The sequence below is a fragment of the Neoarius graeffei genome, chromosome 14 (genome assembly GCF_027579695.1).
Source record: "Neoarius graeffei isolate fNeoGra1 chromosome 14, fNeoGra1.pri, whole genome shotgun sequence".
In the NCBI taxonomy this organism is placed as follows: domain Eukaryota; kingdom Metazoa; phylum Chordata; class Actinopteri; order Siluriformes; family Ariidae; genus Neoarius; species Neoarius graeffei.
In genome coordinates this window covers 46,874,470-46,891,742 of record NC_083582.1, presented here as the reverse complement: position 1 = coordinate 46,891,742, position 17,273 = coordinate 46,874,470, and the positions used below count along the sequence as shown (strand labels likewise).

The 17,273-nt window shown below is 42.0% G+C and overlaps 1 protein-coding gene and 1 non-coding gene across 2 annotated transcripts; one reads left to right on the top strand and one right to left on the bottom strand.

Annotated features, from left to right (window-relative positions):
• Positions 1 to 492: 492 nt before the first annotated feature.
• rangap1b (Ran GTPase activating protein 1b) lies at positions 493 to 11,840 on the bottom strand. Its single transcript, XM_060939812.1, has 16 exons — positions 11,744 to 11,840; positions 9,279 to 9,406; positions 9,066 to 9,193; positions 8,809 to 8,868; positions 8,542 to 8,721; positions 8,324 to 8,458; positions 8,063 to 8,221; positions 7,278 to 7,388; positions 5,245 to 5,344; positions 4,786 to 4,870; positions 3,261 to 3,414; positions 3,034 to 3,135; positions 2,840 to 2,942; positions 2,653 to 2,741; positions 1,703 to 1,824; positions 493 to 1,543 (listed from the first exon to the last, which is right to left on the bottom strand). The coding sequence occupies exons 1-16, from the start codon at positions 11,761 to 11,763 to the stop codon at positions 1,465 to 1,467; spliced, it is 1,755 nt and encodes a 584-aa protein (XP_060795795.1). The 5' UTR covers positions 11,764 to 11,840; the 3' UTR covers positions 493 to 1,464.
• Positions 11,841 to 12,276: 436 nt separating this feature from the next.
• Positions 12,277 to 12,349, top strand: trnar-ccu (transfer RNA arginine (anticodon CCU)). The gene has a single exon. It is a non-coding gene; the product is annotated as a tRNA-Arg (tRNA).
• The last annotated feature ends 4,924 nt before the right edge of the window (positions 12,350 to 17,273 follow it).

Here is a 17,273-nt window from a genome sequence, read left to right as displayed (position 1 = left end):
TGTACATGGACTCGCATTTAATGTTGTATTTGTCCCTTTCTATTTGTTTTTTGTCTGTTCATATTCTTTTTGGGGGAGTAAAGTCAGTTTAAAAATGCCGTTAAATGCATAGGCCTATAGGCCAAGTTTAATGACCTTGAGGTTATCAGAGGTCATATGTCGTTTTACAAATGAAAAATGAATTCAGCACCCAAACATTTAACAAACAAGGCCATTTGCTAACTTCGTTAATCATTTCAGTACATTTCATTCTTTAGAAAGCTGAGAAACTGGGTTCAGCTGAGACGTTTACAGGCCCAAAGTTCAATGACCTCTAGAGGTCAACAGAGGTCAGATAGAGCTCGGCATATTGCAGATTTGAATTCACCCAAATTGACAAAATAAGACTGTTTGCCGACTTTGTCTCAAAAATGCCTTTGGGTGTCACAATTCTGGATTTTGGTACCAGTCTAGAAGTATGTACTTTGAAATGACAAGACCAGACTCCTTCCCTCAGAAAACAATTCATCAGTTTAATGTGAATACAAAAACACTAAAGCACACCGAGTATAATAATCATACAGACAGAAGTATGAGATTTAAATTGTATTGAGGTATGTTTTTCATCTTTTATTCTGTTCCCTTTTACTAGCTGCTCAACATCAATTCTACCATCACATCATACTAAATTTGACACATCAAATAAAAATCGGTATATAGGTGTTATCACACCTCTGAAATTACATTTCCTACATGAGCTAGAAAACAAAAAAGTTACTACAAAACCCTCCTCCAATACTTTTTTAAATTGTTTTTGTTTTTATGTATGAAAATAGGTCAATGTTTTAAAAAAAAAGTAATTACAAGTATTTTTCCCCAGGTAGAAAAAAACAAAACAAAAAAACCCCCACACAATTAACATTTTTATTTTTGTTCCATTCTTCAAGATTGAGTCTTCTGCGGGCCAAATAGCAAGTGCATACTGCTAGTATTATTTGAGAAAATCGATAAACAAGTTAGGTGAAAAATAAAATGGATTTTTGAGAAATCCCCTTAAATCAGTTACTTGGTGTGTGCTTACTGCACCAGTTGATGTCATGACACATAATATCAGTGACGATTCATCTTCAAAAATATATCTCAAAAAGCTCTTTCACAGCAATTAGGGTTATTCATTCAGTTAGCTAAGATGGAATCTGTGAATGAAAGTAAAACCTCAGTAGAGTCACAATTTCAAAGCCACTCAAGTTTTTAAATATAACTTAACATTAAATGTTTGTAATAAAGCAGTGGTTCACAATGTACTTTATACATTTCAGTCTCCAAGGACTTGTTTCATTATAGTCCAATTTCAAATGCTCCAACCAAAGATAACTGGTGACTTGGATGGATACAGACAATAATAGATTGAGTCCCTGGAACCAATTCTGGTCGCCTCATTGGTCCACATGTATGTCCAGGAATTTTCTGTGATAAAACAGGGTCCTAGACAGAGATCCTTATTTCCAGTGTGGCTTTGAGGTCATCTCTAGCACTGGGACATGACGCTAAAACTTTGCCATTTCTGAAAGTTAAATATACAGAAAGTCAGAGGACTGCAATGGAACATAAATAATCATGGTGAACAGAACTGGCTTATTGACAAGGTTGGGGGGGGGGTGTAAAAAGAAAAGCAAAAACTACCACTGCTTTTGGTAATAGCTCTGCAAACACATGTACTAACCGAGACACAAAGACCTCGAGAACATTGGCCTGGTCCACAGGAAAGTAGTCCTGCTCAACACAGTGCTTCAAAGTAAGTAGGTGACCAGGCAAGACGCACACTTTCTTGGCCTTCTTCTCACCCTGAAGTACAAAATATGAGATGTTGAAACATGCTGATAGAACATGAAAGTCTGAAGGGAAAGGCTCAGAGCAACATGCAGTACCGGTCGAAAGGTTGGACAAACCCTTTAATTCAATGTTTTTTTTGTGTATTAATTAAAAATTACTTCATGTCAAAGTAATGATGGACTGTCATCTCTCTTTACATAGTTGAGTGGTTCTTGACATACTATGGATCACTACAGTTGTGCAGTAGGGCTATTTACCGTTTGATCTCGAACAAATTATGAAGGCAAGAAATTTCACTAAATAAGACACGGCACAGTGATGTAGTGGTTAGCACCGGCGCCTCACAGCAAGAAGGTTTCGGGTCCAAACTTCATGGCCAACGGGGGCTTTCTGTATGGAGTCTGTATGTTCTCCCTGTGTCTGCATGGTTTCCTCCCACAGTCATGACATGCAGGTTAGGTAAAAAAATGGTTGCACAAGCCAGTGCTTGCGTAGCGCCGGTCCCAAGCTCCGATAGATTGGGGAGGGTCGCGTCAAGAACAGCATCTGGTGTTTAAAAAAAAAAATCCCTATGCCAAATCAAATATGATAATCTGCTGTGGTGACCCCTAACGAGAACGAAGAACTTTTGTCAAGACACACCTGTTAATTGAAAAGCATTCCAGGTGATTCAACACTTTTGTTTACCAAATAATTCCATATGTTATTTCATAGTTTTGATGTCTTGATATTTTACAACGTAGAAAATCGTCAAAATACAGAAAAACCTATGAATGAGTAGGTGTGTCCAAACTTTTGACTGGTGCTGTACAGTACAAAACACATTATTCTAAGTGGTACCTTTAAAAGCCCCAGTTTCACCAACAGTGAAGAAGTAAAACTAGAGGTCTGAAACTGAGGGCAGGAAAGTGCTTTCTTCAACAGGTTATCTGTTTTACATATGAGAGGAGAGGTTTAATACCCAACAAATATTTTCACAACAAAGCAATTTTCATTATCATTTTGGAATGAAACATTTTGCTCATACCAGCAGTTTCAAAAACAATTCGCTTCACTTCTGCATCGTCTTCATACACTGAGGATAGCTGAAGAAAAATGTCTGCAATTTCAGCAGCATCTGAAAAATCCACCTGAAAGAACACAGAACACATGTTATGAACTGGATGAAATGCACACATAATGAACTAATTTTGGCCAGCTCTAAGAATGAATATACTGTACTTGTTCCTCAAAGAGCAGAGCTCTCTTGGCACCAAGATTAAGCAGTTTCTCTGACGTTGGGGACTGAAGGAAGGATAAGAGGTCAGCATTGCCTAATGATACCTGTGTAGAGAAAATAATTTCATTTTAATATTAGTGAAATACACTGAAGTCTGTATCTTTCTCCTTTATTTAAGGACGCTGAAATATAATTATTTATAATAAATGCAATAGGCGGTCTATCTTACCTTTGCTGGGCTTCCTTCACCTTTACCTTCATCTTCATCTTTTATCCCATTGATACAGTTCTTCTCATCTTCCTCCTTTTCCTCTGTATCCTCATCTTCACTATCTCTCTCCTCTTCTTCTTCCTCCTCCTCCTCCTCTTCCCCTTCATCATCACTATAATTAAGTGAAAATAACAGGAATTTGAAATCTCATCATGATTTCAGTGTAGAAAAAAGCATGACTGGACATTCCAAAGTGGACTGCTCAATCCTGACTGAATGATTTTGTGTCCTCCCCCCCAATCCATCCATTATCTGTAGCCACTTATCCTGTGCAGGGTCGCGGGCAAGCCGGAGCCTATCCCAGCTGACTATTGGCGAGAGGTGGGGTACACCCTGGACAAGTCGCCAGGTCATCACAGGGCTGACACACTGAGGTGGGGTTTACATTAGACCGTATCAGCGGATCATCAGATTAACGTTTTTAAAATGATTAGTGTGCACACAGCAACACCAATACACGATTCGCGTGCACACAGCAACACCAATACACGGATGCGCTCGGCTCCGCAGGCATCCTGCACTCCAAATCACTCCGCCCTGAACAGCGAGTGCCCTCTGGAGGGTGCGCACTCCGGCCCTGCGCAGCTCACAGAGCGCGCGAGTGGAGTGCACAAGCTGTGATTCGGGACTGAGCCGCTGTGTGTGTGATCCCAGCGCATATCACTTACCACTTGCAAGTGGAAGGATGGCAAGTCTAAAGACAATCATAACTACACAATGGGCAGTATTTGCATCAGTATTTGCAGTATTTTCATACTTTTATACTCTTTAATGAAAGGTGATACAAGGCGGAAGTCCACGCCGTTTTTCAGCAGTCGCGTCACATGACCAACGCCAGCGAATCAGGAAGGTGGATGTCACAGTGACGTTGTCCAATGACGACGCCAGCTAGAGCTCAGCACAGCGTATCCGCGTATTCTCAATGTTTACACAGCACCGGACCAGACACGATCTGGATTGAATACGTGGACCCTGGCGGATTTCCGTTTCCCGGTGTTTTAATGTAAACGGACAGTGTATCCGCGAAGAAAACGAGACAGATACGGTCTAATGTAAACTTGGCCAGAGACAAACAACCATTCACACTCCCATTCACACCTACGGTCAATTTAGAGTCACCAATCAGCCTAACCTGCATGTCTTTGGACTGTGGGGGAAACCGGAGCACCCGGAGGAAACCCACGCGGACATGGGGAGAACATGCAAACTCCACACAGAAAGGCCCTCATCAGCCACTGGACTCGAACCCAAGACCTTCTTGCTGTGAGGCAACAGTGCTAACCATTACACCACTGTGCACCCATGTCTTTTTTTTTTTCTTATTTAAAAAAAAAAAAATCTTTAAGATGCTTAATTCAAAGATTCTACCAGACTGGCATCAATGCAGATTTCTAGAGATCATCTGCTGACATCATTTGATCCATGCTTAGTTGAGTAGCACAGGTATTACTTTTTTCCTGTACCTACTAAAACATCAAAATACCTGAGCGAGCCAAGCACATCCCCCATGCCCATACTTTCCATGGCCTCTCTGAGAGCTTCACAGCCGTCTTCCCCCAGGCAGTTTCCTGTCCAAACAACCAGCAACAACTGTTTAGTTCATTTCAGCACTTTGAAGTTCTTAAAAAAAAAAAAAAGTCACAACCTGAACATACAGTGGTTTAGATTTTAGGGTTCACTGCACTCCTCAATCATTTACTTCACATACTGTAAAACATATTGAGAAAGGAACATAATATTCCTGTTTACTCATCGTTTTGTGTGCAATGATCATGACTGGTTGCTGTAAGTGAAATTATAGCAGCAATCAGAGTTCATTAGAAGTTATCTTCGCAGCTCACTTCTATCCAGTAGCATGTCAAGGTGTTTATGTGCATTCTGAATCATCACCTCATGCAGCTAAACATGTTACTAACTCGCGTTGCTCACACAACATGGTTACCATTGAGGTCTAGTTTCTCCAGTTCAGCTTTGTCCTGTATAGCCCTGGCAACAACCAGAGCTGCAGGTTCAGAAATCTCTCCAAACGACAGGTTCAGCTCCTACACACAGGAGAACCGTGATTTCACCCAGTGTACTGCTGCTCAAATTACACTGAGTGCAGAATTATTAGGCAAGTGAGTATTTTGACCACAACATCCTTTTAATGCATGTTGTCCCACTCCAAGCTGTTTAGGCTTGAAAGCCTACTACCAATTAAGTATATCAGGTGCTGTGCATCTGTGTAATGAGAGGGGGTGTGGTCTAATGACATCAACACCCTATATCAGGTGTGCATAATTATTAGGCAACCTCTTTTCCTCTGGCAAAATGGGTCAGAAGAGAGATCTGACAGACTTTGAAAAGTCTAAAATTGTGAGATGTCTTGCAGACGGATGCAGCACTCTTGAAATTGCGAAGATGTTGAAACGTGATCACCGAACAATCAAGCGTTTCATTGCAAATAGTCAACAGGGTCGAAAGAAGCGTGTGGGGAAAAAAAGGCGCAAAATAACTGCACATGATCTGCGGAAAATCAAGCGTGAAGCTAACAAGCAGCCATTAGCATCCAGTTCTGCCATATTCCAGAGTTGCAACATTCCTGGAGTGTCAAAGAGTACAAGGTGTGCAATACTGAGGGACATGGCCAAGGTAAGGAAGGCTGAAAAACAACCACCACTGAGTAAGGCACACAAGATAAAACGTCAAGACTGGGCCAAGAAATATCTTAAGACTGATTTTTCTAAGGTGCTGTGGTCTGATGAGATGAGAGTGACTCTTGATGGGCCTGTGGCTGGATCAGTAATGGGCACAGAGCTCCACTCCGACTCAGACGCCAGCAAGGTGGAGGTGGAGTACTGCTATGGGCTGGTATCATCAAAGACGAGCTTGTTGGACCTTTTCGAGTTGAGGATGGACTCAAACTCAACTCCCAGACCTACTGCCAGTTCCTGGAAGAAACCTTCTTCAAGCAGTGGTATAGGAAAAAGTCAGCATCTTTCAAGAAGAACATGATTTTCATGCAGGATAACGCTCCATCTCATGCGTCCAAATACTCCACTGCGTGGCTAGCCAGTAAAGGTCTGAAAGGTGAAAAAAATAATGACATGGCCCCCTTGTTCACCTGACCTAAACCCCATAGAGAACCTGTGGTCCATTATAAAACGTGAGGTCTACAAAGAGGGAAAACAGTACACCTCTCTGAACAGCGTCTGGGAGGCCGTGGTTGCTGCTGCACACAATGTTGGTCGTGAACAGATAAAGAAATTGACAGAATCTATGGATGGAAGGCTTTTGAGTGTCCTCATGAAGAAGGGTGGCTATATTGGTCACTGATTTGTTTTTGTTTTGTGTTTGAATGTCAGATATGTTTATTTGCAAATCTGGAGTTGTCATATCAGTGTACCTGGTGAAAATAAATAAGTGAAATGGCTACATATTTGGTTTTTATTAAGTTGCCTAATAATTCTGCACAGTGAAAGTTACCTGAACACATACATATTCTCCTAAAATGGCCAAAACTAAAAACACCCCACTCTAACTTCCATACATATTCAGCTTTGATATTTATGAGTCTTTTTGTTTGATTGAGAACATAGTTGTTGTTCAATAATAAAACTAATCCTCAAAAATACAACTTGCCTAATAATTCTGCACTCCGTGTATTATGCAAATGTAGATGAACATGAATTACTATTCACATAAAAAGTAAGGCTGAAATGATCAGCAATGTTTATATTCTATTAAATCACAACCACTGGCATTTTACTGTGCCAGTGTGCACCTTTGCATCGGTTATATTCAAACTTTGCAAACATTTTAACTGCCACTCGACATATAGCTGAAAATATTGCAGAGTTATCAAATCTTATTTGATCATACCATGGTAATGCCTGTTTATAATAATCTGCCAGGCAACACAGGCATTTGCATGTTAAATATACAAACCCAGTACAGCAAAACACATAATTAACCTGATTACTTGAAAATACTGACCTTAAGAACAGGCAGTCCGCTTAGTGCTCCTGTTATGGCAATGGCACCTTCGGAGCGCACCAGACAGTCTCCAAAATTAATGACCTGCACATTAGACAAGTGCCTGAGGGCCTGAAAAAAATAACACAAAACAGAAATGTAACTAGGGCGGCACGGTGGTGTAGTGGTTAGCACTGTCGCCTCACAGCAAGAAGGTCCTGGGTTCGAGCCCCGGGGCCGGCGAGGGCCTTTCTGTGTGGAGTTTGCATGTTCTCCCCGTGTCCGCGTGGGTTTCCTCCGGGTGCTCCGGTTTCCCCCACAGTCCAAAGACATGCAGGTTAGGTTAACTGGTGACTCTAAATTGACCGTAGGTGTGAGTGTGAATGGTTGTCTGTGTCTATGTGTCAGCCCGGTGATGACCTGGCGACTTGTCCAGGGTGTACCCCGCCTTTCACCCGTAGTCAGCTGGGATAGGCTCCAGCTTGCCTGCGACCCTGTAGAAGGATAAAGCGGCTAGAGATAATGAGATGAGAGAAATGTAACTGTATAATTGGAAAATTCAAACTAATTAGAAACTCAGTTGTTGAAGTGTGCTAACTAAGAAGTTTCAATATTTATTGAAAACTACTAATTAAGGTTTTGGCAAGTTGACATTGAAACATCCGATTACCAAAAAAAAAAAAAAATCAATCAGCATCTTTATCTGCTCAGTGCCTTGATACACGATCACACATTAATCACAGATTTATTTACAAATTAAATGTTTAACTAATAAAAACTTAAAACAACCAGAAAGTGAATCATACCTGGGCCATGGCTACTGCACCTCTCTTGGTAAAGGTATTGTCGTTGAGGTTAAGCACTTGCAGATTGGGATTGTGTTGCACTGCAGTGGCCAAAGCTGTGATGCCTGGGTGGTTGATCCCATTCTGTGGCATGTGAATCTCCTCGAGGCTTCCAATCAGCTGAACAAGAGAAAAAAGTGGCAATAAATGCCTTAACCTGATTATAGCTGTGTCAGAGCAAAAGTGGAGCGATAAAAAAAAAAAAAAAAAGTGTTTCATTACCTGAAACGCTTGGGAAAGTGCAGTGGCGCCATCATTCTCAAGTCGATTACGTCCTGCTACAAAGACTTTTAGCTTTAGAGGTGAGCCGGCAGCACTTGATTGCTTGTAGCAGTCAGTCAGTGCAGAAGCCAGGATCTAGAATCAAGGGATACTGTTTTGAATATTGCTGAATTGCTGTCATTAAACTATGGGCTATCCTATTACCGACCACCACTTACTGTGCCTCCTCCAATACCCATGCCACAATTATTCAGCCGGAGTTCCTTCAGCGTGTAGCACACGGAGCTCTTGAGGAGGGCCTCGATGCTCTTTACGCCATCAGGTCCAAATGCATTATCACTCAAGTCCAGTTCAGTAAGCCTGGCCCCTGATATCATTAAGGCACTGCCCAGTGCATTCTACAAGGTTTAGATTATGAAATTAGAGATATAAATGCATACTGAATGAAGTAACAGAGTTAGTAATCACCCAAGATACTGACTCACCAAGGCAGATGGAATTTCAGAGCGAAGGCGACCCGTAAACATGTCACTCCAGTAACATCGCTTTCCCCAAAAAACAAAACAAAAACACTGGTAAACAGAAACTGTAATACAGACTCACTCGATTTCAGTAACCACTTGATTCTGGTTAGGGTCATGGTAGCTCTGGAGCCTATTCCAGAAACCCCGGGGCGTGAGGTAGGGATACACTCTGGATGGGATACCCACACACAACCAAAAATATCCCCAAATAAATGTACCTGCAGATCCTTTTTGGACTCGAGAGCCTTTGAGATGGCCTGTGCTGCTTCAACACCAACAGTATTTCCTTCAAGCCGCAACGCCTTCAGACCCTGGAACTGTTCTATCTCCTGCACGATCTCTTCCACTACAGACAGAACAAAAATCGTCCAGTTACTGCAAAATGTACTTTATGGGGTTTCGCAATGTAAAGGAGACAATACTTTTCCTACCTGACTGTTTATCATTCAGCTTCAGTCCTTGACCCTTGTAACTGAGCTCTTCCCCAACATGAGTCTTGGCCAGAGCCTCTGTAAGCTGATCGATATCTCCAGAAGCCATCCGAGTTCCTATTGACTGCCTGGTCATAAGGGAAAAATAATATGATAATCATAGGCGGTTTTAAACGGGGGCCAGTGCCCCTGTAAAATTGCTCCTGGCCCCTGTGCTGAACAGGTAATAAGATTTATTAATTTCTACGTGCGCTGGCTCGAAGATCAGAACTGACATGACGGCGTGTTCTACACGGACTCCTTAAAGCGCTACACGTGCACTGTTACCTGCAGCAGAAAGACCAGCAGCGGCGCGAATTGTAAACTTCGGACGTGAGAGATAACAGCTGCAGCCCTGCAAGAACTAGGCTACTGCAAAGAGGCGAAGGTAAGGAAAATTGATCTGAATTTCAGTGTGAAAAATCACACTGAGATGATGACAGTGTGATTTGGATAAAGATAGTGATTGTACATTCAAGTCTCATGCTGCGAAAAAGAAAATTCATTCATGCTGTGAATTTAAAAAAAGTGTCATGTACAGATAAAAGGTTCACTGTATGCAAAAATAGAAATCTTATTTTACAAAAAAAGAGAAACACGGTTTTAAGATTTATTGAGCACAATGTATTTTATGTTTAGGCTATTGAGACAGAATGTTTATCTCACTGTATTTATGCTCAATGTATTTTGTTTTGGTTTTAAATAAACTAAACAAAACATTTTGAACGCTTAAATATTGCCATGTTTTGTCCTTATATGTGCCCCCCTGAAAAAACACTGGCCCCGCCTCGGCCCCCCTAGTAATTTTGGTCTAGAACCGCCACTGATGATAATACACTACCGTTCAAAAGTTTGGGGTCACCCAGACAATTGTGTGTTTTCCATGAAAAGTCACACTTTTATTTACCACCATAAGTTGTAAAATGAATAGAAAATATAGTCAAGACATTTCTCTGGCTGGGTGGCACAGTGGTGTAGTGGTTAGCGCTGTCGCCTCACAGCAAGAAGGTCCGGGTTCGAGCCCCGTGGCCGGCAAGGGCCTTTCTGTGCGGAGTTTGCATGTTCTCCCCGTGTCTGTGTGGGTTTCCTCCGGGTGCTCCGGTTTCCCCCACAGTCCAAAGACATGCAGGTTAGGCTAACTGGTGACTCTAAATTGAGCGTAGGTGTGAATGTGAGTGTGAATGGTTGTCTGTGTCTATGGGTCAGCCCTGTGATGACCTGGCGACTTGTCCAGGGTGTACCCCGCCTTTCGCCCGTAGTCAGCTGGGATAGGCTCCAGCTTGCCTGCAACCCTGTAGAACAGGATAAAGCGGCTAGAGATAATGAGATGAGATTTTTCTGGCCATTTTGAGCATTTAATCGACCCCACAATTAATGTGATGCTCCAGAAACTCAATCTGCTCAAAGGAAGGTCAGTTTTATAGCTTCTCTAAAGAGCTGAACTGTTTTCAGCTGTGCTAACATGATTGTACAAGGGTTTTCTAATCATCCATTAGCCTTCTGAGGCAATGAGCAAACACATTGTACCATTAGAACACTGGAGTGAGAGTTGCTGGAAATGGGCCTCTATACACCTATGGAGATATTGCACCAAAAACCAGACATTTGCAGCTAGAATAGTCATTTACCACATTAGCAATGTATAGAGTGGATTTCTGATTAGTTTAAAGTGATCTTCATTGAAAAGAACAGTGCTTTTCTTTCAAAAATAAGGACATTTCAAAGTGACCCCAAACTTTTGAACGGTAGTGTAGCTATCTGCCCCCCCTGAAAAAACACTGGCCCCACCTCGGCCCCCCTAGTAATTTTGGTCTAGAACCGCCACTGATGATAATACCTTAACATCTCATACATATTTTAATATTTAACTAACTTGGGTCAGGCAAAATTGACCAGCTAGTTGGTAAACGAGAGGAATATAGTACTGTAGTTATACAGCTAATCCACCTATAGGAAGGAAACAATGATATCCATCTATCCAGTCTAGTTAAAGTACTTCACGGTTACTTACTTACTAGATCCATAAACCAAACCCAAGTATGATACAACTAACAAAAATGTATGCAGCCTTCTTACCCAGGTCGCAATTTAAATTCCCACATTTCTAGTAGCTAATATTTAAATTAGCGTTTAACTAGCCTGTACAGCTAACTAGCATCGTCTGTGTTTTCACAAACCGCCATTCATTCAGGGGCCATTTATACTTTAAATAACGAGCCATTCGGGCTTCAGATTTGAACCTAAATGTTAGTGATATAGTTTACATTCATTACCGTGACCAAGAAAACCGAAGTTCAAATCGCTTCGCCTCTTTACGCGCTCATCGAGCGACCAAGTTACTAACTAGCTAGACTGTTAGCATATCATACTCGTCTCCAGATGTCATTTATACATTTCAAGCATCAACAACCCGATATTAAATGTACCTTGCTGAAGTTTCACACATGAAATATTTAGGCACCTCGATCACCCAACACTGACTAACGTTTTCTTTCACAACATGGGCACATGGGGACACTTTAGTTTGCCGGTTCCTGGATTTATTTTTCAAAATAAAACCGCTCATCATTTAAGCATAAAACAAAGCCACTATGGGAAAACAAATCTCTTTAATTTGCAAAATGTAGACTGTTTATGTATTTAAATATATAGATAAATATGGTGGGTTTGATGCTTAAAACAAGTAAAAAAGGGAAAAACACAAGCATGTAGTATGACCCCTAGTGAAACCAGTCAATTATACTGAGGACTTTTATTGTAGAAACCTCACCGAACGCTCAAAGCATTTCGTGGTAATCGTAAAATCCCTGATATACGTGCACTCGATTTCTACTCACGGTAACTCAGTGGACCTTCAGCTATTTAAGAATAAACCTTCAGAATTTTATAATAACCATATTATCACAAATCACCTTTCATACATTCTTCATAATGATAGTGTTTAAACACTCAGGCGCCTGCCCCAGTGGCCTAATGGATAAGGCATTGGCCTCCTAAGCCAGGGATTGTGGGTTCGAGTCCCATCTGGGGTGATAGTCGTTTTTCTTGTTTTTCTGCTTTCACCCGTCATACATTCCTCCAATTACTAAAATCGAAACTGTTTTCAAGAACTGTTCCTACCACAAACTTGTAATCACACTAGAATGAATCACTCAGAAGGAAGACACTAACCTGAGTCTGTTCTAATTAGCTCAGCAGTTCACTGTATTCAGGAAGTAATCAGACCCATGTTTTTTCACTTTATTTTGTTACATAATATCCTTATTCCTAAATGGATTCAATTAATTTCCCCATTAATTTAGCAAAAAGTCTTCACAAAAAAGCATAATCAAGTTTTGTAAATGTATTAAAGATTATAGATAACATTTACATACATTTTCATTCCCTTCCAGGTCTACGTTGCAATTATTATTATTATCTCATCTCATTATCTCTAGCGTCTCTGTCTGTGTCGGCCCTGTGATGACCTGGCGACTTGTCCGGGGTGTACCCCGCCTTTCGCCCGTAGTCAGCTGGGATAGGCTCCAGCTTGCCTGCGACCCTGTAGAACAGGATAAAGCGGCTAGAGATAATGAGATGAGATTATCTCTAGTTGCTTTATCCTGTTCTACAGGGTCGCAGGCAAGCTGAAGCCTATCCCAGCTGACTACGGGCGAAAGGCGGGGTACACCCTGGACAAGTCGCCAGGTCATCACAGGGCTGACACATAGACACAGACAACCATTCACACTCACATTCACACCTACGGTCAATTTAGAGTCGCCAGTTAACCTAACTTGCATGTCTTTGGGGGAAACCGAAGCAAACCCACATGGACACGGGAAGAACATGCAAACTCTGCACAGAAAGGCCCTTGCCAGCCACGGGGCTCAAACCCAGACTTGCTTGCTGTGAGGCAACAGCGCTAACCACTACACCACCGTGCCACCCTACTATTATTATTATTTCAAATGGGTTGTTCAGAACAGATTTTGTCTTTAAAATAATAAATACACCAATGTCATGTCTAGAGGTCAAAAGGGCAAGATGAACCACACTGGGAAAGTGTGTAGTCAGTAATTACACTATCATGGATTTGTAATCAATATTTGTTTCATTGAGTAATTGGTTCATTTTTCTGAGATTAACTAATCTGGCTTGAGTTTCCCAAAAGTATCGCAGCTCAAAGATCATCGTTAAATGATAGAACGAGCAGCACAATGAACACTGTCTCTCCTAATTAAGACGCTCTTAGCATTAAAAGGCTTTTGGGAAACCCACCCCGATTGATGTTAGTGGTTTGTAGACCTATAATTCCAGAAATTACATTTCCACCACCTTTCATTTATTTTCAGTTAACATAATAACTTTCGTATAATTTCAAATAATCCTCAGAAGACCTGATTATGACTCAGACCAAGAACAACATGTTCATCACCCCTCTCTTCTCTCTGGTGACCAAATCTGTAGTGAATTCTCACTGGTAGAGGGTGAGGAATTAAATCTGTTTTCCAATCTCACAGCTTTCATATCTGCTTATGACTATTCGCACACATTACATGACAGAGACTAACAGTTTTAAAAATGTATTCACCATCACAGGAAGGGGCCCCCCCCCCCATTTTTGTACAGAATTGTCGCTTTAAAAATGAAATTCTGTTTTTCAGGCAGTGCAGTAAGAAAAATAAACAGTTGTGGACAATAAACAAGACGTTGCCCAGTAGGAGGAATAAGGATGGAGCTCTGTTTGTGATGGAGAAAATTAAAGCTATAAATCAGTGGATGTCCAAAAACTTGTTTCTTTAAAAAATATGTATACTACACCGACCATACCTGTAATGAGAAACAATTGTTTTAAAATGTGTTACTTGAATATAAAGACCATGTTTTAAGCAAAATCTTCATGCATTAGTTTGAACCAATGACTGTAAAAACATGGCAACTTGTCTGAAAAGTGACACCAACACAGGTCTTGCGTTCCTGCTGGCTGGCTGCAGTATACTGTGTGGCACCATGCATCCCCATGTGTTTCACTTGATAAAATAGCCTATTTTCCATGTCACTTTTTTTGTATGACTGTCTTTCCATCTACAGTGTCTAATTTGAAGAGTTAGTTTCCCCAAGTTGATATCTAAACTCCCGTGAATGACGAGTCTTGATCAGCATTTTAAAATAAGCCCGGTTCACAGACTCCTGCTGTGGGAGGTGGGCCGACCACCTCTGCTTCAAGGGAATTAACATTCTTTTTTTTTAATTTAAAAAAATAAATAAATAAATAAATCATGGCGGTGTAGTGGTTAGCGCTGTCGCCTCACAGCAAGAAGGTCTGGGTTCGAGCCCTGTGGCCGGCGAGGGCCTTTCTGTGCGGAGTTTGCATGTTGTCCGCGTGGGTTTCCTCCGGGTGCTCCGGTTTCCCCCACAGTCCAAAGACATGCAGGTTAGGTTAACTGGTGACTCTAAATTGACCGTAGGTGTGAATGTGAGTGTGAATGGTTGTCTGTGTCTATGTGTCAGCCCTGTGATGACCTGGCGACTTGTCCAGGGTGTACCCCGCCTTTCGCCCCGTAGTCAGCTGGGATAGGCTCCAGCTTACCTGCGACCCTGTAGAACAGGATAAAGCAGCTAGAGATAATGAGATGAGATAAAAAATCATGACATAGAGAAGTACCAAATGGTGGACTCTATGTCAGCACTGGTCTTGCAAGGTTCAGGATGATTGTAACCAGTAGATGGCATTTTGAGCCATTTTCAACCCACAAAATGCTGATTTTTATAAAAACGGTAATTGTTTCAATATTAACACTAGCATTGATGTGTTTCATCACAGTACATTCATATAATTTGGTTTATATCTTAACACATTTAAGTGTACAATACCTCTTTAATGACTAGAACTCTCGTATTGTGACATTCCTGTTCTAGACTTCCAGGGGACCAGAAAACGGTTGGCACTCGGTTAGCAAAGCACACACTCAGAAAGAGAAGACATCCAGGGAAAAACAGCAGGGACCTGATCACAAATAATCATCTGTGAGGCTCAGAAAATCATGCTTGGTGATGGGTGAGGTGACATTTAATTTATTTATTCATTTATTTATTAATTAACTATCATCAGTAGGGCTTCCGGTTGCGCAATGTGGTGTTAAGACGTGAGCACCCTGAGCTCCGATAACTTTCAGTTTTTTCTTTTCAAAAATACCTCTATAACATCCAGTGTTTAACTTCTGGAGGATTGGAGTAACATACAGGTCATCCGTGAGCGACGGAATGCAGAAGATGGGGAAAAACAGTGGCAGGACGGCGAACCAAACGCCAAACCAGAGTGCTAAAGCTGGTGCTTGCAACATGGCGGAAAGCCCTCCACTAACTACTGAGAGACTTGTTGAGGAACTTGAAAAACTTTGAAAAGTGATGACTGGTGAATTCAATACTCTTTTGAATGACCCTTTGGAACCTATACGTTCATCAGTCGAAGCGATTGAGTCGACCCTGGTGAGTCAGGCCTCTACAATGAGAGAAATGGAAACTAGCCTATCTGACCATAGCGATCGGATAACACAGGTAGAGCGCGACGTGAGTGGGCTACAATCAAATCTTGAGTCGGTAATGGAGGAGAATGCTGCGCTCAAAGCTAAGGTGGAAGACTTGGAATCAAGATCAAAATGTCAAAACCTCCGTGTACTAGGTTTACCGGAAAATATTGAAGGAAAAGACTCTAGATACTTTATGGCTAAAATGTTCTCTGCCCTGCTCGGTGGATTACTCTCTGAACCGCCTGAATTGGATCGTGCTCATCGGAGTTTACAGCCCAAGCCATGACCAGGAGCAGCTCCGCGACCCTTTATCGTCAGATTCCATAGATATACCGAGAAAGATACTGTGTTGAATTGGGCGAAATCTCATAAAGACGCTTCATATAACGGTCACAGAATCAGAATCTTTGAGGATTTCAGCGCAGCAGTGGCAAAGAGGCGCACAGCATTCAACAATGTAAAAGGGCTTCTCTACCAACAAGGAGTGAAGTTCGGCATGCTATACCCAGCCCATCTCCGTGTCACCTACAACAACAGAGAACACATCTTCAACTCCCCTGAAGATGCAGTGGCGTTCTACCAAGAGCGCATTTCCAGCCAGTGGGAGACGTCTCCCGCGGATCATCGCTAACTCACCCAAAAACAGCTGTGGTGCTGAGTCCAGGTGATAGCTAGCTTTTAGCTGACTGGTTTATTGGTATGCAAGGAAGCTAAAATGATATGTTTTTGTAGATGACTTTCACCTTTTCTGGCAAACATTAGCGAACATGCATGCATGTTTTTTTTTTGTGTTGTTGTTGTGTTTCAATTTAGATTATAGACGCCTGAAAGCTGTTCTTACCCTTTTGATTATTATTTTAGAACTGTAAGCAACTCATACCTAGCATTCACTGTGGACTTTTTGAGTAGCAACGCTGCCATCTGGAGGTTTACATCCGGATTGTTTTTTGAGGACTGTTCTCTTTTCTACTCCATTTCTTGTATTGTTCTGTTATGGGGTATCAAACCGGGAGAGAAGACGACAGCCTCCACGTGGCCTCTCCTGCAAGTAATGAGAAATGGTGAAAGACCAGCTCATGAAACTAATATCGCCACCAAATCGTCACACTGCCAGACCAGGGCGCAAGAGGTTGGGGGGACGTAAGCTCAAGTCAGGGCGGGCGGCCATCCCGACCATCAAGTGTCAGGATATGTCAGTGTTTCAGCTGAATGTCGAGGGCCTCACCACCGCCAAACTGGACATCATACGCCACCTCGCCGACTCCCACAAAGTCGCAGCCGTCCTCCTTCAGGAGACACACTGTGAAAAAGCAGACTTCCTCAGGTTGCCCGGGCTCCACCTCGCTGGCTCCATCCTCAGTAAGCAGCATAGGATGGCCACCTTTGTTAGGTCTGACCTCAGCTGGACAGCCACAGGCCAATCTCCACCAGGTTCCAGCCTCGA